General features: G+C 37.7%; 1 pseudogene and 1 gene segment (V, D, J or C); both read left to right on the forward strand.

The window, feature by feature from the left end:
* Positions 1 to 699: 699 nt before the first annotated feature.
* LOC130882772 (Ig heavy chain V region 3-6-like) lies at positions 700 to 6,789 on the forward strand. The segment is given in 3 exon segments: positions 700 to 770; positions 892 to 1,192; positions 6,717 to 6,789. Coding segments are annotated over 3 exon segments (417 nt in total).
* Positions 6,790 to 20,026: 13,237 nt separating this feature from the next.
* LOC130882773 (immunoglobulin heavy variable 3-7-like) lies at positions 20,027 to 25,525 on the forward strand (annotated as a pseudogene).
* Positions 25,526 to 25,921: the final 396 nt, after the last annotated feature.

Below are 25,921 nucleotides of genomic sequence, written 5' to 3' on the forward strand. Positions count from 1 at the left end.
ATCAAATTTTTTGCAAACATCACTGCATTGTTACTCACTTTTACTAATATTAAAACATTTCTATGATTCTGTGTGTTGCCACATAGCTCTTGTCTTTACCTCTCCTCCATCCTGTACCCTCTGCATCTTCTGGTGACCTCTTCTAACTGAGCCCTTCATTTGCTCAGAATTCTCTTAGTCTTACTCTCCTGCACATTCTTTCCTACCCACGTGTAGACCAGTCAGATTTTTAATAACAAGTGAGAATAATGCGTATTTAAAGTGTGCAAAAATTGTTACACATCAGAATGCCATCTCATGGGTGAGAAAAGAGAATGACATTAGTAGCAGTGTAGGCATACTAATCAAAAATGAAGAACTCAGGAAATGTAGTGTGAACAGAAGGTTGGCACTGAGTTGTGACCTAAAAATACAGGAAAAGAAGATTTTAATAGGGAGGTTGGGCTAGGATATGAATGCAGGTTCATGCCAAGATGTGTTTACTATGATGAGTGTAGTACCCAAGCTCTCTTATTCCAGACTCTATCTGTAGGAAGTCAGAGACATTGTTGACCATATTGTAAAAACCCAGTAGGGTAGTATCATCTCCAGTTTATAAAGTCTAGCCTGACTTCCCTCATGCAAATGTATCTTCTAGCTCTATGTTAAATCCCCTTCTTCACTGTGGGAGATCACATCTCTCTCACAGGAGGCCAACCTCTGAAAAAAGGGAGGTGTGTTCTAGAAGATGAAACTGTTTGATCTTCTTTACCTGGTGACAGCCCTTCCTGGTGAGTGTTCCCCCTTCATACATATGTCCATGTGAGGTTCTGAAAACCTGTGATTGATAGAGTCCTTTTTTTTTTTTTTTTTTTTTTTTTTTTTTTTTTTTTTTTTTTTTTTTGTCTGAAGGAATTCTGTCCCAGATTCAGCTTCAGGAGTCAGGACCTGGCCTGGTGAAGCCATCACAATCACTGTCCCTCACTTGCTCTGTCACTGGTTACTCCATTGCCAGTGATTACTGGAGCTGGATCAGGCAGTCCCCAGAGAAGAAAGTGGAGTGGATAGGGTACATAAATTATAATGGTGGTACTAATTACAACCCATCATTTAAGAGCCGCATCTCCATCACTAGAGACACATCCAAGAACCAGTTCTTCTTGCAGCTGAACTCTCTGACCACTGAGGACACAGCCACATATTACTGTGCAAGAAGCGCAGTGATGGAACTTCAGCATTAGCCCAGACACAAACCTCCCTGTAGAGGACCTCTGGACCAGCAGGGGGAGCTCGGCTCTAACTGATCTCAAGAACTTTAGACCTTCAAGCAGAGAAAGAAAAACACTTGGTTTTCTCTGGCTTTTCTTCTAACTGCCTAAGGATAGAGAAGATGGAGGTTCATTCCTCTCTCTGATCATGACATATGTTGTTTTTGTTAAGCCGCATTTATTTGTTTCTTACTGTGTCACTGAAGACAGTATTTCATGTCATTTTGAATGTGAATAAAGTCTTTATAAACAGAGCCATCTTTCTGGTTGTAGGAACATGTTTTAATGATAGTAGCTCTTTGGAACTCAGCAGATTTCACATGTCAGCAATTTTCCTGTAACAGCTGTGATTCCACTTTTGATTGTTTACACACTCCTCTCTGTATGTTGAAGCACATCCTAGTCTGTTCACACAAACCAGTTGCTGGGATGCCTACAGAAGGATACATATTGTGTTTTGGGGCTCCATATTTCACTACTGCTGTATTTCCAACTGTGTAATGCACAGCAGGGTATGCACTGGTGTCAAGTGTGTAGGAGGGAATAGATATAATAACTCTGTCGTCAATATTTACTGTCTTGCAAAGACAAAATATTTTTGCAAGAAAGTATATCAGTTGGTAGTAGAATTTTAAACATCATATCAAATAAATATTTATATTCACACTGATTATTAATATATTTAAGTATAGAAGAGAAGGATTCACCTCTGATATAGAAGAGAATTAAAAAGTTTGTGCTTAGATATACTTGGACCTTCACCTTGAGAGACTATTCATTGATTAGTGATTTCATTCCAATATTATCAGAGGAATGTAATTCTAACCCAAACATAGACCCTGAGACACAATGCCTCACTTATATAACTAAAACAAAACCAACAGTGTAAATGGAATCTTATTCTACTGCCACTTAAGTGAACAACCACTCCATTCAGTTAACAAAACATATTAAATTCTGGGATATTTTTGTCAAACTCTCTCTGAAAAATTTGAACAATCCAAGAGTGATAAATATTGTCTGAAATTAATAGCCTCCAAACTATCATACTTTTACCAACAAGGTGGGACAGCATGCATAGTTGTTGCAATCCCTCAGAACCTGTTCTGAACATGTGCCTCTCCATTGAAAATATCTGTCACCATCATGGAAAAACACAGCCTAAAGATCATTCAGAAAGAATTAATGACTCAAATATAAGATTTCTAGAAATGAAGAACTGGATGGATATCCAGCCAGGCCAACCAATACCTACAAACTATCCTCATTTTTAACGATGGCCTTGTGAAAAAAGTAGTGGGATTCCAAACAGAGATTGAATGTAAGAGCAGGGATTCTGTCCTCAGCAGCCCTTGGTTATACTCATTCCCCACATTTCAGAAGCTGGATTATGTCTTTCACCAATTTCAGATGGACATCAACAAGAAGAGTGAAAATTAGTTTTATATTTTGGAGGTTATTTAGAGGGATTTTTTTACTTCGATTTTAAGTAGCAAGTTTTGTTTGAAAAAAATAGTAGAAATGGACATTTTCCTCCAATACAAACACATAATTTTGAAACACATAGGGTAACACAAGGATACTGAACATAAGCTGAGTCTTATGCTCCTCTGTGCCAATATTTTGCTATGGTTTTGTCAAATCGGTAATAGTATGAGAAGTGTTAGAACTTTCAGCATGGAGCTTCTTATAATTAAAAGAAACAAGAAAGAATCACCTTCTTTACTTTCCTTCTTCGTGAATAACACTTGTTGTATGCAATCAAGAGAGTCATGAAAGGCCTTAAAGTTTCTATCATCAGAACATTGCCTGTTGAAGTATTATTATCAGAAACTTTATTCCAAGCTTTTTATCAGCTTGGGTACTCTGGCCATTGACAATATGAGGACTGGCAAGCTATTGGGCAACTGTTTAGAAGTCTCATTACCCTACAATTGATAATAAGTAATTCCTAGAGGAATCCTTGCATTTGATTATAAGCTGCATAGGATAGGGATTTCTTGATACTGTACTGAAGTCACAGACTAAACTGATGGGTGGTGATATTTTTCGTAGAGTTTGCCACTCAAAGGGTATTCTATAATTCATTCTTGACCTACATCTACTATTTATATAGTGAAAATACTCTCATCCCCATTCTATATGACACTTTTTAAAAAAATTGTTATATATGGTGAATGCAGGATTTCCAAGTGCAGAATTTTTCTGAACTTCTTTGTTTTAAATTGAGCTCTACATTTTCTCCTGCTCCCCTCCCTATCTCTACGCTCCCCTATAGCCCTTCCCCAAAAGTCCCCATTATTTCAATTTAGTCAGGAGATCTTCACTTTTTCTACATCCCATGTAGATTAGATCTATGTATGTCACTCTTAGTGTGTTCATTTTTGTCTAAGTTCTCTGGGATTGTGATTTGTACACTGGTTTTCTTTGCTTTATGTTTATAAACCACTTACGAGTGAATACACATGATAATTGTCTTTCTGTGTCTGGGTTACCTCATTCAAAACAGTGTTTTCTACCTCCATCCATTTTCATGAAAAATTCAAGATGTCATTATTTTTTTCTGCAGTGGAGTACTCCATTGTGTAAATGTACCGCACTTTTCCTATCCATTCTTCTATCGAGGGGTATTTAGGTTGTTTCCAGGTTCTGGCTATGAGAAACAATGCTGTTATGAACATAATTGAGCACATGTCCTTGTGGTGCGATTGAGCATTCTTTGGCTATATACCCAAAACTGGTATTACTGGGTCTTGAGGAAGGTTGTTTCCTAATTTTCTGAGAAAAATCCAAAGGGGCTGTACCAGCTTACAATCCCAACAGCAATGAAGAAGTGTTCCTTTACCCCACAGCTTCTCCAGCATAAGTTGTCATCAGTGTTTTTGATCTTGGCCAATCTTATAGGTGTAAGATGAAATCTCAGAGTTATTTTGATTTGCATTTCTCTGATGACTAAGGATATTGAACATTTCTTTAAGCATCTTTCAGCCATTTTAGATTACTCTGTTGAGAGTTCTCTATTTAGGTCTGTACTCCATTTATTATTGTACTATTTCTTCTTTTTTTATTTATTTTTTATTTATTTATTTATTTATTAACGATTTCTGCCTCTTCCCTGCCACCGCCTCCCATTTCCCTCCCCCTCCCCTGATCAAGTCCCGCTCCCTTGTCAGCCCAAAGAGTAATCAGGGTTCCCTGCCCTGTGGGAAGTCCAAGGCCAAGAACTATTTCTTCTTTTGATGACAAATTTTTTGATTTCTTTGTACATTTTGAAGATCAGCCCTATGTCTGATATTGGGTTATTGAAGATGTTTTCCCATTCTGCAGGCTCTTGTTCTGTCTTGTTGACCATGTCCTTTGCTTTACAGAAGGTTTTCAGTTTCAGGAGGACCCATTTATTAATTGTTTCTCTCAGTTTTTTGCCGCTGGGGTTATATTTAGGAAGTGGTCTCCTGTGCCAATGAGCTGAGAATAAAATCAGAGGAACATCACCATTCACAGTAGCCAAAAATAGCATAACATATTTTGGATCAATTATAAGCATACAAGTGCAAGACCTGTATGACGAGACCTATAAATCTTTAAAGAAAAAAACTGAAGAAGACACCATAAAATGTAAAGATCTCTAATGCTTTTGGTTAGTTGGAATTAACACAGTAAAAGTGGCAATCTTACCAAAAAGCAATTTAAAGGTTCAATGCAATGCCCAAAGAAATTCCTGCAAAATTCTTCACAGTCCTTGAAGGAACAGTACTCAACTTCATATGCAATAGCAAAAAAACCCAGAGTAGCAAATTAATCCTGTAAAACAAAGGACCTTCTGAAGGCATCACAATCCCTGACTTAAAACTCTACTACAGAGCTACAGTATTATAAACAGCCTGTTTTTGTCATTAAAACAGACAGGAGGACCAATGGAAAAAAATCAAAGTCCCAGAATTTAATCCATATCCCTATGAACACCTGATTTTTGATAAAGAAGCAAAAAATGTCAAAGGGAAAAAAGAAAGCATATTCCATAATAGTGCTGCCATAACTGAATATCAACATATAGAAGAATTAAAATAGATCCATATCTATAATTATGCACAAAACTCAAGTCCCAATGGATCAAAAATCTCATCATAAAACCAACCACACTGTACCCCATAAAAGAGAAAGTGGGAAACCCCTGTATCTTATTGGATCACCAGGGCTTAAAATTAGAGTTCAACAACATCACTAATTTTAAAAATCCTACAAACACAGAGAAATTTCACAATGGTCACCTGAATCACCAAGGGGTCAAAAAAATAAAGAAATAAGTTAAAGACATTATAAAATTCAATGAAGCTGACCGCACAACATACCGAAATTTATGGGACACGGTTAAAATAGTGTTAAGAAGAAATTTCATAGCACCAAAATTCATAAAGAAGGTGAAAACATCCTACATTAGTGAGCTAACAGAACATCTGAAAACTCTAGAACAAAAGAAGCAAACACTTCCATGATGATTGAATAACAGGAAGTAATCAAATTTAGAGTTGAAATCAATAAAATAGCAATAAAGAGAGCAATGCAAAGAATCAATGAGACAAAGAGTTGTTTCTTCAAAAAAATCACTAAAATAGACAAACCATTATCCAAATGAACCAAAAAGCAGAGAGAGAATATCCATATTAACAAAATCAGAGATGAAAAGTGGGATATAACAACAGACATAGAGGAAATCCAGAGAATCATCAGGTCATATATTGAATACCTGTATTAAACAAAACTGAAAAATTTAAATGGACCTTTTTTTGATAAATATCACTTACCAAAATTAAATTAAGTCCATATAAACGAATTAAATAGATTTATAAGTGCTAAAGAAATATAAATAGTCATCAAATGTTTCCCAAACAAAATAGTTTAGGACAAGATCGTTTCAGAGCAGAATTCTACATGATTTTCAAAGAAGAACTAATGCCAGTACTCCTGAAATTGCTCCACATAACAAAAACAGAGGAAACATGCCTAAACTCTTTTTATGAGGCTAAAATTTTCTTGATACCCAAACCACACAAAGCTATTACTAAGAAAGAGACTAATATCACTCATAAACATAGATGCAAAAATACTCAATAAAATACTAGTAAACAGAATTCGAAAACATATCAAAAAATCATCCACTATGACAGCATAGTCTTCAACCCAGAGATTAGGGATGGTTCAAAATACAAAAATCTGTCGGTATAATCTACCATATAAACAAACTTAAAAACAAAATCACATGATCTTCTCATTAGAAGCTGGTAAAGCTTTCAAAAAATACAACATCTCTTCTTGATAAAAGTTTTGGAGAAAGCAGCGATACAAGGAACATAATTAAGCATAATAAAGGCAATATACAGCAAGCCAACAGCCAACATCAAATGGAATAGAGATAATTTCATGTTCTTGTTATTTCAAATAATGCTGCTATGAACATAGTGGGTATCATATTCTTAAATTTGCCTCCTGGTGTCTAGGTTCAATGGTATCTTTAGGGGATCCTGAAAAGAAAAACTTAGGTTGATTATCAAGCCCTGATAGAGGTAGCTGTATCATATTTTGTCTAGTTTCTGTGTAATGGAAAGTGCAGTGCTTGTCTTATGTTTTAGCTACGATTCAGTCTGTTAGACTGAATCATCACACCTAGCCACCACAAAATTGTTCAGTGCAAGTTTGTAATTCAAAAACAATATTTAGGTGGTATTTTTCATCTTGGTGGTGTTACCATAGTCCTGGAAGAAATCACCGTTTTGGGACCCTTTCCTTCTTTTGTATATTAAAAGACCTGTTAGACCTGCTTATGGTTCAAGGCTGAAAACTAGTAGAGACTCAATCCCAAATCATATACAAGAAGCTTAATGAAGTCTTTGTCTAAATTTAGTTATTACTCCATATGAAAATATCATGATACAAAGCTTTATAGGTTTCAATTACAAAAAGCATACCTTAAAAAAAAGCTGTAAAGAGTCAATAAAAAGCAAAGTATTATGAGTTTACTGAGAGCAAAACAGTGCTTAAATATCTGTTTTTCTTCTTTCCCATATGCTTTTCTGACATGAGACAGAGACTTTGGAATTTCCTTTAAAAAACATGTTTTTGTTTAGGGAAGGAAAGAGCCACATTGCAACTCCTAAGCTATCTTTAATTTTTAACTGGATTATAACTACATAAAAACCATTTAAATTATATGCCTATAGAAAAAGTAGAAAAAATTATTTGGAAAAATTTATGAAATTTTATCCTCTTGAAATGTGATATACCAATAAGACAATTTACTTTTTCTTGAGACATTTTTTCTGCATAATTTTTTCTTTTTCTTCAAATATCTGGTAAGAGCATAATCTTCTTTAAAATATCAATCTTTTTGATTCCTAGTGTTTTAATTTGTTTATTTTCTATATGATAATATACAGCTGCCAATTTTTTCTCCTACCTTGTGGGCTTTCCCTTTATTCAATTGATTATGTAATTTTTCAGAAAGAGCAATTTAGTTTTATGATGTCCTGCTTGTCAAGTTTTTGTCCCAAACTCCTTGGCATGTAGTGGTGTCCATAAGATTCTTTCCTACTATTACAATTTGCTGTGTATTGTCTCTGTTCCTTCCAACAGTTCAGTATTTCAGGTTTAATATTTATTTCTCTTATCCATTTTCTATGAGTCTATTTTCTTTTATTCTCTATCTGTATTATTTTTTTGAGGTCATTGTTTTTTTATTTTATTTATTTATTTATATTTATTTTTTTTTACAGCTGAGTAATTAGTATTCCATTGGGTGAATGCACCACATTTTCTTTATCTATTCTTCAGTTGAGGGGCATCTAGATTGTTTCTAGTTTTGGCAATAATGAATAATGCTGCTATGAACATAGTTGAGCAAGTGTCCTTGTGATATGATTGCGCATCCTTTGGGTATTATGCCTAAAATTGATATAGCTGGGTCATGAGGTAGATTGATTCCCAATTTCCCTTCTTTCTTTCTTTCTTTTTTTTTTTTTTTTTTTTTTTTTTGCTTTTTCGAGACAGGGTTTCTCTGTGGTTTTGGAGCCTGTCCTGGAACTAGCTTTTGTAGACCAGGCTGGTCTCGAACTCACAGAGATCCGCCTGCCTCTGCCTCCCAAGTGCTGGGATTAAAGGCATGCGCCACCACCGCCCGGCGATTCTCAATTTTCTAAGAAACCACCATACCAATTTTCAAAGCAGCTGTACAAGTCTGCGCTCCCACCAGCAGTGGAGGAGCATTCTTACTCCAGTCCCTCGTCAATAAGGCGTCATCAGTGTTTTTGATCTTAGCCACTTTGATAGGTGTAAGATGGTATCTCAGAGTCGTTTTGATTTGAATTTCCTTGATTACTAAGGATGTTGATCAATCCTTAAATGTCTTTCAGCCATTTAAGATTCTTCTGTTGAGAATTCTCTGTTTGGATCTGTACCTCAATTTTAAATTGTATTATTTTGGTTTTTAAATCTAGTTTCTTGAGTTCTTTATGTATTTTGGAGATCAGCCCTCTGTTAGATGCAGGGGCAGAGAAACCTGCTTGCTCTTTGGGCTGAGGAGGGAGGAAGACTTGATTGGGGGAGGGGGGAATGGGAGGTGGTGGTGGGGAAGAGGCAGAAATCTTTAATAATTAAATAAATTAATTAATAATAATAAAAAAATGAAAGTGGCAAGTAGCCTTGAACACATTGGCACAGGAGACCACTTCTTGAATATAACACCAGTAGCACAGAGATTGAGATCAACAATTAATAAATGGGACCTCCTGAAAATGAAAAGCTTCTGTTAGGTAAAGGACATGGTCAACAAGATTAAACTACAGAATAAGACTAAACTATAAGCAGCCTACAGAATAAGACAAGATCCTCACCAACCCTGCATCTAACAGAGGGCTGATCTCCAAAATATCTGTATTATTTTTAAAGTAACATTTTTTGAAGATGATAACTTTTTATAATTTGCAATTTTGGAACCTTTGTCAAGTATCAGGTGTTTATACTTAACAGACATTCATGTTTGTATTTTCCAGTTTGCTTGCTTTTTTATCTACAACAATTTTTGTGCCAGTCCCAGTTTACTTTTATTACCATAGCAAATTATGATGTGAAAAATGATACAGTAATCCCTCCAACATTCTGTAAACTCAAGATTGCTTATGCTATCTCAGTTCAATTGTGATTCCCAATTAACCTTTAGACAATTTCTGGTTTTCTATTACATAGAAAATGTAATGATGATTTAGAATGGGATTGCATTTAATCTCTGAATTTCTTTGATAGAATGATCATCTTTATAGTATTAGTTAATTCTACCAATCTACTAAAAAGGAAGATCATTCCATCTTCTAAGTTATCCTACACTTTTCAGAGCTTAGAGTTTTTATCATAACCCTTTTTTTAGCATTAGTCATAGGATTTTTTAAGTTTTGGAAGAATATTGTCAATGAGACTCTTCTATTATCCTTCTTCAATAGGCTTATTATTAGTATACAGAAAGACAACTAATTTTTAAGTTCATTTTATTTCATGTTATTTTGCTTAATGTGTTAATTATTTCTAGAATTTTCTGGCAAAAATGTATTTCTAGGCATAATGTCTTTTATTCTGAAAATAGTATCAATTTGGATTTTTTCTAGAGTATCCTTTTAGATTCTTTATCAAATATTTTCCTGTATATAAGATTACAAACATCTTGACAGATATTTCATGTAATAGATAGGTCTGTCTGATTTCTGACATTTTAAAAGTAGATTTTATTACATATTTATATATAAATATATATATATGTATATATGTGTGTGTGTGTGCGTTTCTGTATTTGTATTTATATATCACATATGGGTCTGGTGTATGCATTTGACAGAAGTGGGCCTCTGGTAACTAGGAACATTAGTTCCTTCCGGATGTGGCTGTCAAGTATGTTCTGGAAACAGAATCTTTATCCTCCCCAGCAGTAGAAAATATTTTTTACAGAGCTATTTTCAGAGATCTAAATTTTAATGGAAGTAATTGAATTTAAGTAAAAATTGGAATTACTTCTAGAATTTCTCAGTTTATAATAATGTGGCATGGCATTTTGTTATAAGTTGACTTTATTATGTATGTAAGTTGAACCATCCCTGCATCTCTGGGATACAACCAAACTGATCACACCATAAGAACATTTACTCAACTATGTTCATAGCAGCATTATGTAATAGATAGAATATGGAAACAACTAGATGCACCTCAACCAAAGAATGTGTAAAGAAAATTTATATTTACACAAATGAAGTACTGCTCAGCAGTAAAAAAACAAATGAAGTTCTGAAAACTATAGGCAAGTGGATAGAACTATAAAAACCATACTAAGTGAGATAACCAAGACCCTGAAAGACAAACAGAATATGTGTTCATTCTTAAATGGATATTACAATAAAGTTTAATACATAAAATATTGATGTTGAATAGGGCTATTTTTTCATCCTCTTTGGCACAATTTTCCAATGATGTTGGATGACTGGCTCTATCTACAATGCATCATCTGTGACCAAGAAGTTCACTTGACACCCTATATCATTCAGGGATTGAATTATTATATCATTCTACCTTATAGCAATCTGTCCTGTCCCAGGATGTTTTAATATATCCATGGTATCACTAACATGTTCTCTCTGGTACACAAGAGTTCTGTTAGCCATAGTATTCCTTACATGAATTATTTCCTCCCATTTATCCTGACTTGCTGTTATACTTCAAGAAAGGCTGGTACACATTATTGATAAGAGTATACCTAGAGTTTGTTTAAAATGGAACTTGTTTAATAGCTACCATTGTTTGTATATTTTCCACAGTAAAACCTACTCTAAATTTGGATTTGAGAAAATCATTCAAAGGGAAGACCAATACTGCTATGAGATCTGGGTTGTAATTATTAGGACATCTCTTGTGTCATACACATTGCATAGTGTTGATTTTCAGTACTGATAGGATAAGGTTCTTTAGCCAAGTATGCCATCCTCTGAAGAATCTCCCTTATCTTTTTCTTGATGAATCAATATCACACTAAATTTTTGGAACATTGCTTTTATGCTTGAAAGAATTGCAGAAAGATAGTGTTTTGTTTTGTTTTGTTTAGAATATGAGATAGTTTCACAGGAACAGTCATTAAGGTAATAAGTGTCATGACTTTTATCATCATGTAATCATGATAAATGAATTCACTGATGGTGAGGTGCACTGAAGTTCATTAAACTGTCCTCTACATTACACCTATGTAATTCCACCTCCATGTGTTTAAAAGATGATAATATCCATATTTGTTAAGGGGTTAACTAAGGAGACTACATGTGCACAATGCTCAGATACTTTTACATGATGTGAAGGCCATATTTGTAATACAGTTCTTTACAAGTCAATCAAATGCCTGCACAGGAGTACAATAAAGTGGTGATCCAAAAACCAGGACTTGAATGCAATTCTTTGGTTTCATATTGGCATACTATCTGATATCATAGACTTTGTTCATGATCCTTCAGAGAAACTGGCAAATAATTAAGGGAATTTCTAATAAAATTAATATAGAACTGCTTTATGACCTATAAATACTATTTCTTTGGGGTCTATCCAAAGAAATTAAATTATCATATGGAAGTATCTTGTCTTCTCTTACTATCATTTTGTGTATATTTTATTGAATAAAACTTACTATTTTGAACTATTCTTGCTCTATTTCTAATAAGATTTCCACATGGCCATAGAAAAGGCACTGCACAAAAGATTTCATGACGAACAGGAGTGATAAGAGCGGGCAGCTGATATAGTTCAGTAACACAGTTCTAACTTAGTATATTTTAGGTTGTGACCTCAGTACAAAATACCAAAGCAGAAAGAAAATTGAAGGTTGGGAAAACAGCTCAGTTGGTAACAGAGTTCTATGAGCAAGACACTCTAAATTTGGATCACTATTATCCAAATAAGAAGCATGGAATAGCAGTGGATATCTATATTTCCAACACTGGGGAAAAATACGTGCATCATAGGAGCATTTTGACATGCCAGTAATGCCCAATTGATGAAAATCATATTGATTTATAAACTCAGGAAACTGAAAGTCAACCTACCTCAGGACCCAGCAATTCCACTCTTGGGAATTTACCCAAGAGATGCCCTATCATACTACAAAAGTATTTGTTCAACTATGTTCATAGTAGCACTATTTGTAATAGTCAGAACCTGGAAACAGCCTAGGTGCCCCTCAATAGAAGAATGGATAAAGAAGCTGTGGCACATATACACTTTAGAGGTCTACTCAATGACAAAAAACAATGACATCTTGAATTTTGCATGCAAATGGATGGAAATAAAAAAAAAAAAAACACTATCCTGAGTGAGGTAACCCAGACCCAAAAAGATGAATATGTTATGTACTCACTCATAAGTGGATTCTAGTCATTAATAAAGGACATTGAGCCTATAATTCGTGATTCTAGAGATGCTAAATAAGAAGGTGAACCCAAAGACTAACATATAGTTATCCTCCTGGCTATTGGAAGTGGACAGGGATTGGAAGCACGGGGGTGGGGTAGGGATAAAGGGAGATGAGGAGAGAGAAGGGAGAATGGGGAGGATGGGGAGAGCTTGAGGGAATGGGATGGCTGGGGTGGAGGAGGGAGCAGGGAAGTAGATATCTTAATTAAGGGATTTTAATTTTGGCAAGGGACTTGACTCTGGAGGGGTTCCCACGTGTCCACGAAGATGTCCCCAGCTTGTTCTTTGGGCAGCAGAGTAGAGGGTGCCTGAACTGTTCTTATCCTATAGCCAAACTGATGAATATCTTGCATAACACCATAGAACCTTCATCAGGCGATAGATGGAAATAGAGACAGAAACCCACATTGGAGCACTGGACTGAGCTCCCAAGGTCCATATGAAGAGCAGAAGGAGGGAGAACATGAGCAAGGAAGTCAGGACTGTGAGGGGTGCGTCCACCCACTGAGATGGCGGGACTGATCTAATGGGAGATCACCAAGGCCAGTTGCACTGGAACTGATGAAGCATGTGATCAAACTGGACTCTCTGAATGTGGCTGACAGTGGAGGCCGACAGTGGAGGCTGATAGAGAAGCCAAGGACAATGGCACTGCTTTGATTCTACTGCATGGACCACGGGCTTTGTGGGAGCCTAGTCTTTTTGGATGCTCACCTTCCTGGACCTGGGGGGAAAAGGGAGGACCTTGAACTTCTTATAGGGTGGGGAACCTTGAGTGTTCCTTGGATTGGAGAGAGAGGGGAAGGAGGAGTGAGGGGAGGGGAGAGAAGTGGGAAAAGGGAAGAAGGTGGAAATTTTCAATAAAAAATAAATTAATTAAAAAAACAATGAATAGCAATATGACTATTTAAAAAAAGAAGTTAGTTCAATTTCTGTCAGTAACTATTTTTATGACTCTTAGCAAGTCATTTAACCTGAAAAAGTTTAGGGAGCATATGTAGTAAGTTCAATTGACTTATTTTTCCCAGTTCCACTGACATAAAATTGTGTATAAAATATTCCATATTAAAATAAAGACATGAGAAAAGAGGACACACAAAAAAATAAATAAACTCTAATCTAAAGAAGGGTTATTATTGGAGATGAAAAACAGCAAAGATCTACCTCTAGCCTCTATATGTGTGTTTACACACAAGAACAATCACTTGTGTACACAATTGTACATACCCACAACAGTTGAAAACACTGTACACACACACACACTCACATGCCTATACACACACAAAGACACACATATACAAAGAATGTAAGGGAATATTAAGTGGATTTATAGAAAGAGGTTCAATACCCAAAACAAAGAGTTAAGATCTGGTCCATCAAATTTCCTCATTTTGGTAAACCATAAAATACAAAAATTTGGAATTGCTACAAGAAATTTTACACAAATTGTCGTATCCTTATAATCTATGATATTGCACTCTAGAAACCATCAACTGTCGAATACTGAACGTATATGCTATATAAAATGCCATGCCGTGCTTTCAGCAATTAGCATGCATGTGCTGAGTTAAATTCCACAATTTGGAAGAATCTGAAGGAGATTAAAAGTGAAAAGTGAATTTCCATTTTCATGAGGCTGAAGGACAAATAAGTCCATAGAGATAGGCAGGGAAAACAGGAGACAAGTTTGGGAATATCAGGTGTGAACAAGAGATGCGTGGCTTTCTTTAATTCTAGAATAATGTTAGAAAGAAGAGAGATCAGCATTGTAAATTTTATCATTGTCAGGTTTCTGCTCAGTTAAGTGGTTACTCATGTAAATTCCACACAAAGCTGTATCCTGATGAAGTGTTAGGATTAAATGATAAACAATGATTTGAATTGAAATTAATATACCTATAAAGGGTACAGTGAATATATTTGTACACTCCCATGAGGAAATATATATTTACTTCTGAATGAGACTACAGTGAGATAGTTTGAAGTAAGAGGATATCAGAGTAGAAATATCCTGTCTCTTGTTCTATGTGTGATATGAAGAGACACACCTAATACAAAGATTCTAAGCTATGTCACTGATTGTGAAAATCTATGTCCACTCAGTCCATAATTCAATTAACATCACAAAGAATTTAAATCATCAATCATAAGAGAGATCAATATCTGGTAATGACTACATCTAAATGCTATTGGTAGACCAATTGTTTCACTTGTCAGTAGTCACCCATGCTTATACCATCCACATGGTCATTTGGAATCAAAACTCCAGAGCTTTATGTTGAATATAATAAATTCTCTATCAAATACTCTTTGTCACAATCCTAAAACCAAAAATCAATAAAATGTTTATAGAGTTAGAACCAGATAAATGTTTAGCTTTATTTTCTTTGCCAATTCATGTTCATTGGCTGAATTATGTCCTTCCTTATTCCCTGACTATGTGGCTTTTCTTGTTCTCTTTTATGGTAGATAGATTGCACCAGAGATACATTTGTTTTGTATACACTTCTGTGTGTGTATGTGTATGTGTGTGTGTGTGTGTGTGTGTGTGGCTGTGTCGAGATTCTTTGTATGAGATATAATTGGGTTATCATCAGTGTTTATGTGACCTCAGTTACTCTTTTATATCTTTTGCTTGTTTCTTTTTTTATTTTTAAAAAACAATTCCCAGTTCCCCCTCCCTACTCACCTTCCACTCGCCACTATTTTATACTCTGTACCCATCCATTTCTGATAGAACTTTGTAATTTCACTATTCATTGGAGATGGACAAGATTTTCTTATTATATGTAATACATACACATTATTTTCTGGCATGTTTATGAATAACAGTTAATTTTAATATTTCACTGAAGTAAGCAAAGCAGCAACAAACATGGGGGTGTAAGTACTAATATATAAGGTATGAGGTATTTTAGATATTTTTCCAAGAAACATGAGAATCATATGTTAGTTCTAGTTTTAGTTTTATGAGAAATCTCCAATCAGATTTCTAAAATGATTTGTTGAAGTGTGAGGCGCCACTCTGTTGTAATATGAGCGGCAGGGCTGCGTCCCCGGCACCCGGCCACCCGCATGGCTAGCTTATGCCCCGAAATAATTACACGGAAACTGTATTCTTTTAATCACTGCCTGGCCCATTAGTTCCAGCCTCTTATTGGCTAGCTCTTACATATTGATCTAACCCATTTCTAATATTCTGTGTAGTACCACGAGCTGGCTTACCAGGAAAGATCTTAACCTGCGTCTGTCTGGAGTGGGACAATCATGGCGACTCCTGACTCAGCTTCTTTCTCCCAGCATTCTGTCTGTTTTCTCCACCCACCTAAGGGCTGGCCTATAAATGGGCCAAGGCAGTTTCTTTATTAAATGAAAGTAATTCCTCCATCAATGATTGAACTAATTTTTGCCAATACCAACTGTGAATGAGGACTGCTTTCTCTCAGGATCCCCAAAATTTGTCAGACTTTTTGATAGCAGTCACTTTTATTGGGGTAAGCTAATTTTTCAAAGTGATTTTAATTTTAATCAGCATGATGTCCTTGAAGAGTGAACACTTGATTTATTTTTCCATTCAAAAATTTATACTTATTCCACTCCTCCCATTCTCCTCCCGCTACCCCACTCAACCTACTCTCTCCCCCTCCCTCCTTAAGAGAGGGCAGGGTACCTTGCCCTGTGGGAAGTCCAAGGCCCTCCCCCCTCTATTCAGGCCTAGGAAGGTGTATATCCAAATAGACTAGGATCCCAAAAAGTCAGTACATGCAGTAGAAACATGTCCTGGTGCCATTATCAATGGCTTCTCAGTCTGCCACCATTGGCAGCCACATTCAAAAAGTCCGGTTTGATCACATGCTTGTTCAGTCCCAGTCCAGCTGGGTTTGGTGAGCTCCCCTTAGAACAGGCAAACAGCCTCAGTGGGAGGACCTGACTTCTTTGCTCATCTTCTCCCTCCTTCTGCTCTTCAACTGGACCTTCAGAGCTCAGTATATTGCTCTGATGAGGGTTTCTGTCTCTCTCTCCATCCGTCGCTGGCGGAAGATTTTATGGTGACATTCAAGGTAATCATCAGTGTGATAGTGGGGCAAGTCCAGTTCAGGCACCCTCTCCTCTGCTTCCCAAGGACCTAGCTGGGGACATCCCCGTGGACACCTGAGATCCCTTCTAGAGCCAAGTCTCTTTCCAACCCTAAAATGGCTCACTAAAAGTAGATATATTCTTCCCTGCTCCTATATCCAGCCTTCCTCCATTTCCACCCTCCCATTCCCCCAAGTTCTCACAAGTCTTTCCCTTAGCCCTTCTCTCTCCCCTTCTCCCGTTCCCCAACCCCACATTCACCCCTACCTCCACCCCCACGCTCCCAACTTTTGCCCGGCGATCTTGTTTGCTTCCAATTTCTAGGAGAATCAATATATTTTCTTTGGGTTCACCTTTTTATTTGTCTTCTCTAGGTTTCTGAACTATAGGCTTAATGACATTTGTTTACGGCTAGAGTCCACCAATGAGTGAGTACATACCATATTCATCTTTTTGTGTTTGGGTTATCTCACTCAGGATAGTGTTTTATATTTCCATCCATTTGCATGTAAAATCAAAATATCATTTTTTTTTTACCACTGAGTAGTACTGTAATGTGTATATAATCCACACTTTCTTTATCCGTTTTCCATTGAGGGGCATCTAGGTTGTTTCCAGGTTCTGGCTATTACAAATAGTGCTGCTATGAACATAGTAGAACAAATGTTTTTGGGCATCTTGGGTATATTCCCAAGAGTGGTATTGCTGAATCCTGAGGTAGGTTTATTCCCAATTTCCTGAGAAAAAAACACAATGATTTCTAAAGTGGTTGCACAAGTTTGCATTCCCACCAGAAATTGATGAGTGTTCCCCTTACTCCACTTCCTCTCCAGCATAGGGTATCATTGGTGTTTTTGATTTTTGCCATTTTGACAGGTGTAAGATGATATGTCAAAGTTGTTTTTTGATTTGCATGTCCCTAATGGCTTAGGAAGTTGAACATGACCTTAAGTATCTTTTGGACATTTGATGTTCTTCTGTTGAGAATTCTCTGTTCAGTTCAGTACCCCATTTTTTAATTGGGTTAATTATAGTTTGAATGTCTAGTTTCTTGAGTTGTTTATATATTTTGGAGTTCAGAAATTTGTCTGATATTGGGTTAGTGAAAATCTTCTCCCATTCAGTAGGATTCCTTTGGTCTTAATGACAGTCTCCTTTGCCTTGCAGAAGCTTCTGTTTCAGGAAGTTCCATTTATTCATTGTTGCTCTTATTGCCTGTGCTACTGGGGTTATACATAGGAAGTGGTTTCCTGTGCCCTTGTGTTGCAGACTACTTCCCACTTTCTCTTCTATCAGGTTCAGTGTGACAAAGATTTATATTTAGGTCTTTAATCCATTTAGACTTGAGTTTTGCACATGGTGATAGATATGGATTTCTATTTTCATTCTTCTAGAGGTTGACATTCAGTTATGCCAATTATTTATTTATCAATTTAAATGATACTAAACATACACAACAGACTGATGATGTTTACAAAGTTAATTTTTAGACCTCTGATTCTACTTAACTATTCTCACTCTTTACAACATAGTGTGTAATTGAAAAAGTATGTAACAGTCTTTCTCATTTATTATATTCAGTTTTATGGGGTATAAAGTATATGATGTGGTTATAGTTACTCTATTTACAGTAGTTACATTTTCAATATTTTTTCACTTACCTGTGTGTGTATTCTTTTATGATTTCCTGTTTTCCTTTTAAGTTCTTGAGTTATAAATTAGGTAATTATCATACATTTTATTCCTTATTCGGTATTGTTTGCTTAAATATTTCTGTGCTACTGTTTTTCTCATTTACATTTCAGGTTTAAATTGTAGTAATTTTGAACTCCAACGTTATCTTTGCAACCCCACATATTTCCTTTATTTGTGTGTGAATTACATGTTGAACAAGGTTGAGTTTTCTGGTTGTCATCAGAGGTGACATAGTGCTCAGTTCCGCCTTGTATGGATGGGATATTCTTCACCTTTCCAATTGAGTTTGACTTTGATAGACTTTGCTTCTTCCAGGCTCACAGTTTCTGCAGGGTAACTAAGTGCTTGATCTTTCTATGTGAAGGCTTACCAATAACATTTCTACTCATCAGTTTCTGTTCTGTGGAGAAATTTGACTTGCAGTCTAGTCTGCTTTGCTTATGTTGCAAAATTCACTAAAATGTTTTCTGATGAGATTACAAAGTTCAGTTTTCTCATCTACAATACTAGAAACTGGTGTACATTCAAATGTGAAACAAAATATACTATTGTCTATTCTGTCAGCATTTCAGGAACTACTCAAACAGTGAAGGCTGGACACAAGTCAATCTGGTATCATACAATAAAATTGAATCTGTTGATTGAGAAGCTAAAAAGACATGCATCCTACATGTAAATTCTATAGCCACTATGAAAGAAAAACCTAACTTACAGATTCCAAATAAAATGAAGGCTAATTAATTTCCAAGGCAGAGTATTAAACTGTGTAGAAAGCAAAGTCAAAGGGAGGAGTGTTTGAAGTACGGGCATACTTATGTGAGTCCTTTGATGTCACACATGGAGTAGATGTAGAAGTCAAAGGCTGAGATGTATAGTAAAGCACAGATCATCAGTCTCTCCATGTTTCTAGTGAACAAATGGGTAAATGTGAAGGGAAAGAAGTATTACATTAGATAATAACACAAGAAATCTATAGACTCTTAGGTATACACCTATTAGAAAAAGATCTCTTCAGGGGCTTAGCTGAAAACTGGAATTCATGCATATCTCATCATCTCAAAACAGAATGGGAGTACTCAATCTGATGAAGCAGCTATATTTATAGCTGGAGAAGACTCAGGGAGTTTTGTGACCTCAAATGATCAGGCACACGCAATACAGTTAACTCTTACTGAAATTAGCATTAGAAAGCAATGTCACTGATGCTTATGATCCAGGACATGGGAAACTGAGTTTAAATGAACAACAAAATACGTCTTCTGATTGCAAGTAGTAATAAGGAAGTTGACATTTGGCCAAATGATGTAACTTAATGCCAGTTATTCCAACCCTAAAATTTCCCTAACATGAATATTATAAACTGACCCTTCCAACACATTTACACATAGCACAGGACCTGAAGTCTCTAAGTTCCCACCACAGACCTTCCTATATAGCATGAAGATATACAAATGAACCTCTTCTAGCTCATAAAAAGCAGCCAAGAACTGGCCTAGCAACTCCCAAGACTTCAGTCAGTGCTCAAAATGGATTTGGAGCTGAGCTGGATTTTTCTTGTTGTTCTACTAAAGGGTAATTTATGGAAAATAATAGATGATGAATGAATGTGTGAGTTGAGATGAATATGACAGACAGTAAGAATGTGTGATGAATTCTTGATCAGGATTTTTTGTGTTTTCAGGTGTCCAGTGTGAGGTGAAGCTTGTGGAGACTGGAGGTGGACTGGTGCAGCCTGGGGGGGGGGGTCACTGAGACTCTCCTGTGCAGCCTCTGGTTTCACTTTTAGTGACTACTGGATGAGCTGGTTCAGACAGACTCCTGAAAAGGCCTTGGAGTGGGTTGGAGAAATTAAACCTGATGGCAGTAAGACAAACTATGCACCATCCATTAAGGATCGATTCACCATCACCAGAGACAATGCCAAGAACACTCTCTACCTGCAAATGAACAGTGTGCGATCTGAGGATACTGCCACTTATTATTGTGCTATACACAGTGAAGGAACTTCAATCTGAACCCAGACATAAACTTCACTGTGAGGCTGCTCATGACCACAAAGGGGCAAACAACACATAGGGAACCCATCCCTCCCAACAGATTATAAAAGCATAGTTGAACTCTCTTCTCAGGAGTCTAGGCTGGCTTTAATCTTCTAGTTCCCAGAAAGTCTCTGTAAATATTTGTTCTGTAGGCTAATAATGTTCTTAAACATTTCATGAGTTTCTGGTGTTATTTACAAATATAGTGCAGATTCTCTCATGAACAAAGTATAAAAAAGAGCTATGATGGCAAAAATATCTCCATCGTCATCACTGAAATCACATGATAATGGGTATTCTAGTATGGTTTTTCTCAGATTCAAACAGGCCCTTGTTCAGATTTCATGATTAGAGTAGAACTTACAATTAATGGAAAATCAAGAGGAAGGTGGGTTTCAGACTCTGGACCATAATCCTTACCAATGCACAAACCTGGCCTTCTCTCCCTGAGGACTATAAGCTTCAGATCCAGATCTTACTTCATCTTTTTTGGCCAAATTAAATTTCTTACTCTATGACTTTCCTCTCTGTTTGTCATGAACTTTGTACAAACTGAAAACTTCAGTATAGTCTGTGTCCATGTGCAAACACACATGTTAAACATGGATTATTTTCTTCTACAGGACCCAAATATGAAATTACAACACCAGGAAAGTATTTAATATGTGCACCCAATAACAGGCTAACATATATGAGAAGTGTCATCTACTCAAAAGAGTCACACTTACTGATACGCCAGGGAGAGTTCCTCACCTTAGGACCAGGTAATCAAACTTATTTGCCAGTGGTTATACATTCTAGTTCAAACTGTCATAGCTTCCAACCCTGAAAGGAATGTAGTATTAGCCTTTAGCAATGTACAAGAGACATAATTTGAAAAGAAGAAGGAAGCTCTGTTCAGGGAAGGCAGGAAATAAGACTTAATTAGCTAACATCACAAAGGTTGGAGAGACCAAATTCTGTCCATAAAATGTGGTTTTATTTTATATGCGATGTTACACAATGTATACTAAAGAAAGCCCCACAAGAAATTGCTTTGGAAAACTAGTGTCATTTTATAATGAGATCATATTTCAGGGAAAGGAGTGGATCTTAAGTTATCAGTAGAATTCAGCTAGCTGTCCAAAAGTTTTGCTTCATTATTCTTGCTATGCTTACAAATAGGAGAAACAAAACTCTCAATTGATCTACTGATCTTCTGAGAGGGAAAGTCTTTGACATGCTCATTCCTAAATGGGATGCCTTTGTCAAAACCCTCTCTTCAATACTAATGAATCTATAAAGAAGCCTGAATGTAATAATTCTAAAATTCAAAATAGGTGTGGACGTGAATCTAGGACCTCTGAGGAACTAGTCCTGAGCCAGGACCTCTGTGTATATTGTTGTGAATCTGGAACCTATGAGGGAGTAGGCAGGAACCAGAGATCTCTCTGCAGGTCCAGGTGTGAATTTGGGAATTCAGAGGAAGTAGGCCTGAGCCAGGACCTCTGGTTTGGGACATCAAAGGGAATAGGCAGGAACCAGAAACCTCTGCAGGTCTGAAAGTAAGTCTAGGACCAGTGAGGGAGAAAGCTTGAACCATGTCCTCTTCAGGTCTGGGTGCATTCCAAGCCTGGGAGCTCCAAGGGAGTAGACAGGAGACAAAGGCCTTTGTAGGACAAAGTCCAAGCCAGAAACTTCTGCGGTAGCAGATCCAGACCAGGATTTACAGCAAGAGACCAAAGCCAGTAACCTAAGCCAAAGTAGGCCTGGGACAATGAATTTCACCTTGGACTGGATTGGGCTTAAGGCAACAAATTCCATAGGATTGGGACTGAATCAGCTACCTTGGCCAGAGTTGGCTTGAGATGTAGCCGCCTCGACGGGTTACTCTGTCTAGGGTTTGTAACCCGCCTGGCTGGCCAGTTATTCCAGGGTCACGGAGAGGCACCACCTGAAAGACATAGGCTGATAAGCAGGAAGGAGGCTAAGCTTATTTGTCAAAGCCTCCGTTTATTAGAGTCATGGTTACAGCTTATATAGCCCCTGAATGGGGAGCTTGGGGGCTGGGGCATGGGGTCTTGCCACGTGGTCCACGCCCATCACGGAGTCTGAGAGGTTACGATGGGTCGGGTCACGATTCCTTGGTCGGGAAGTCACAAGGTGACACACCTAGTACTCTAGATAGTTTGGAATGTGAGGCAGGTTCCCTTAACAGAGGCTCTCTATTAACAGTTAATTTGGGTGTGAGATAGGCTTGGTCAATAAGACTATTCTCAATACAATTGGAAAGTGAAGCCCTCTGTAAAAACTCCTCACGGCGGTGCTTCCTGTAAATTTTGGGGGGACACGGCTCCTGACATTGAGAAAGCAAGCTCCATGGGATGGGGAGCAGATCCAGCCCAGGGACATTGGTGGATCAAGACTGAGGAAGCAACATGGACCAGAGCAGACCTGAGAAAGTGAACTCCATCAGAACAGGTACGGGGGAGAAACCACTGAGTGAGGAATCCAGAGCCAGAGACTGCTCAGAGTTCAGACGTTAATCTGAGACCTTCAAGGGAGGAGACCTAAACCAGGAACCCTGTGGGTCTGAGTGTGAGTCTAGGAACAGTAAAGAGTGCATAGTAAGAGTGAAAGAGACAGCATAGTGTTCAGACACAAACTTCCCTGAAGGATGCTCAGGACCAGTAGGTAGCTCTCAGCATACAAAGAGGTCAACCTGACAATGGGAATTATGTAATTTACTTGCTTCTCTTGGATGCCTATATATATGCTGATTTCCTATGGATTATATCCACATTTCAGGTGGTAGGAACTTCTGTTAACACAGGAAAAAACTCTAAATGGAAATCTTTAATAATGTGATAGAACTCATGACAACAAAATGAAGAAAGTTTCTAGTAAGAGCAGAAATGACTGTCTGAAAACTAGCATGAGATATCCAAAAAAACTCATGAAACCTGCATAGTCTTTCCTATTATGAGACTCAGGACATATACTAAATGGAATTGTGTGATTACAGTTTAGATTCAGAGTTCAACAAGATAGAGGTGTAGTCAAGTACAGTGTCCTATGATCCTAGCAGGTCTAAATTCTCCTTCACCCTGAGGACTATTCCCATCAGGCTCATATCAGAATCCTTAGTTTTCTACACATTTTTTCTTACTCAGTGTTAAGTTTGGAGCTTAGACCCCAGCCCCTCACATCCATCCAGCCCCCAGGACTGTGAGTTGTATTGGTCTGGACTCCAAATCCCAGCATGCCAGGTCCTGACCCCTCCCTAGGGTGTCAGGACCACTCCCACAAGGTATTTAAGTAAGTTCCCAAAAGAGGAACACATGTTCTCTTCCCCTTCCCCCAGTGTTCATATTTTCAAGCTCCCGGTTCTCATGTGGGGCAACCCAAGAGCACAGGAATCCCACTAAACTTGGATATTTTATAATTTGGCTGTTATGATTTGGCTTGATTGGAATTTTTGCATCAGCAGAGTGCTTTCATTAGGAAAATTTCTTAATATCTGGAGGTCCCACCAAGATAGGGCAGTCCCCTAGTATACAATCTGATCTTTCCATGCCATGCTAAAACCAGCCCCTGGGCTACATCAGCTATGTCTTGGTCCCTTTTTTCTTGTCTATGCTATAGGATTTTAAGGGACTTATTAATGCTTATTTTTGTCAATTATCAGACACTTGTTTAAGCCACAAGCTCATGCCAAGAGTTTGATCTCAGCAGTGGCTAGACCAGCAAGACCAGGCCTAACTTAGTTGAAATTTGTTTGCTGCGGGATGCCTAGCATTCAATTGCCATGGCCCCATTAGGCCTAAGAGCTATTTTAGTGGATCTGCTGTAATAGACTTAGGCCACTTGACTGGGCATAGACTTTAAAAGGGTACTTACAATTCAAAGCCAGAGCCACTGTTACCCCTGTGATGCCTCTTACAAAATTTTTATAAATTGAGACTGTATGATACCATCTATCCCAAACAGCTAATTTCTCCATGTACTAACAAAAGGAAGCCCTGAGGTTACCATCCTCCTGAACCTGGAAAATTTTTGACACCATAAGGACAAATGGACAGAGCTTACATATATCTGTGGTTTTTGGGATCTGCACTCCTGCCCTTCCCTTAGTAGCCATTGTCTCTCAGTACCAATCTTGCTCGCTAAGACCACAATGCCTCCAAATTCCTTGTTATCTGCGAATTGGGACCCCAACAATTCCAGCTGGACCATACAGCCAGGGGTACTAGCCCCTCCCCCAGTCCCTCAAACCCACACTATCCAACCCCCTCCTGTGGAGCAACATTCTCCGCATTCCTCTTCTTTCCACATCTACCCCCTCCCTTCCCAATCTGGAGGTTGAAGGTCAACTTCTGCCTTACCCACCTTCCCTTCCTCCTCCTACTTCATCTCTCCACCCTTGAACCCTCTGCTCACTGGGATAGACTCCTCCCAATCTTCCCCAGTCTCCTCCCATACCAGATCCTACCATAGCTCCACCTTTCTCTTTCCTCTCTGGGAGGTAGTAGGAGCCAACAGCCTTATAAAAGTTCATGTTCCCTCTGCTCTTCCAGATGTCTCTCAGATAAAAAATTAATTAGGTTCCTTTTCTGCTAAATCTTCTGCTTAAAGTTAAGAAAGTTTGAGGAGGGTCCCCAAACCCCTATACAGAAATTGGTAAAAATGGCCTTTACATGGCTACAACAGGCAGCTAACCTACAGGACCACACTTTAGCAGCTGCCCTAAGGTTGCAGGAAGGGGGACAAGGGAAACCAACCACAAGGCTCTACCTTGATAGAGCCCAGCCTAAATCAACCTCACAGGCGAAGTTGTTTCAAGTGTTGCCTAAATGGTCACATGGCATGATATTGCACTGTGCCTTCTTCAAGGTTATGCCCTATCTGTCAGCAACCTGGACACTAGAAATCACAATCCCTCCCCAACGCGGGCTTGTCCTCTATGCCTTGCCACAGAGGTCTAGCCTCAACAACATCAGCAAGTGAAATGGTGCCAGCATTCGAACTTCTTAGCCTTATTGGTACATCCTATAACCCTATTCAAGCCTAGGGTAAAGCTGTAGGTAACAGGTAATCCATTACTCTTATTTTGGACACATATTCTGTTTTAACATCTCACTCAGGCCTTACATTGCCCTCACCAATTTCAGTTATGGGGTTAGATGGGACCTGTTCCTCCCCACTTAAAATTTTGCAACTGCCTTGCATTCTTGCAGGGCAATTTTTCTCTCATTTTTCCTTAGTGATTCCTGCTTGCTCAGCACCTATTATGGGTCGGGATATCCTTAGCTGTTTCCCTAAAGTTTTGTTCTGCTTCTTGGAGCACTTTTGACCCCACCCATCTCCGAGATCATATTTTACAGATTCAGTCTTCTTGTAAGA

Source organism: Chionomys nivalis, chromosome 10, assembly GCF_950005125.1.
Source record: "Chionomys nivalis chromosome 10, mChiNiv1.1, whole genome shotgun sequence".
Lineage (NCBI taxonomy): Eukaryota > Metazoa > Chordata > Mammalia > Rodentia > Cricetidae > Chionomys > Chionomys nivalis.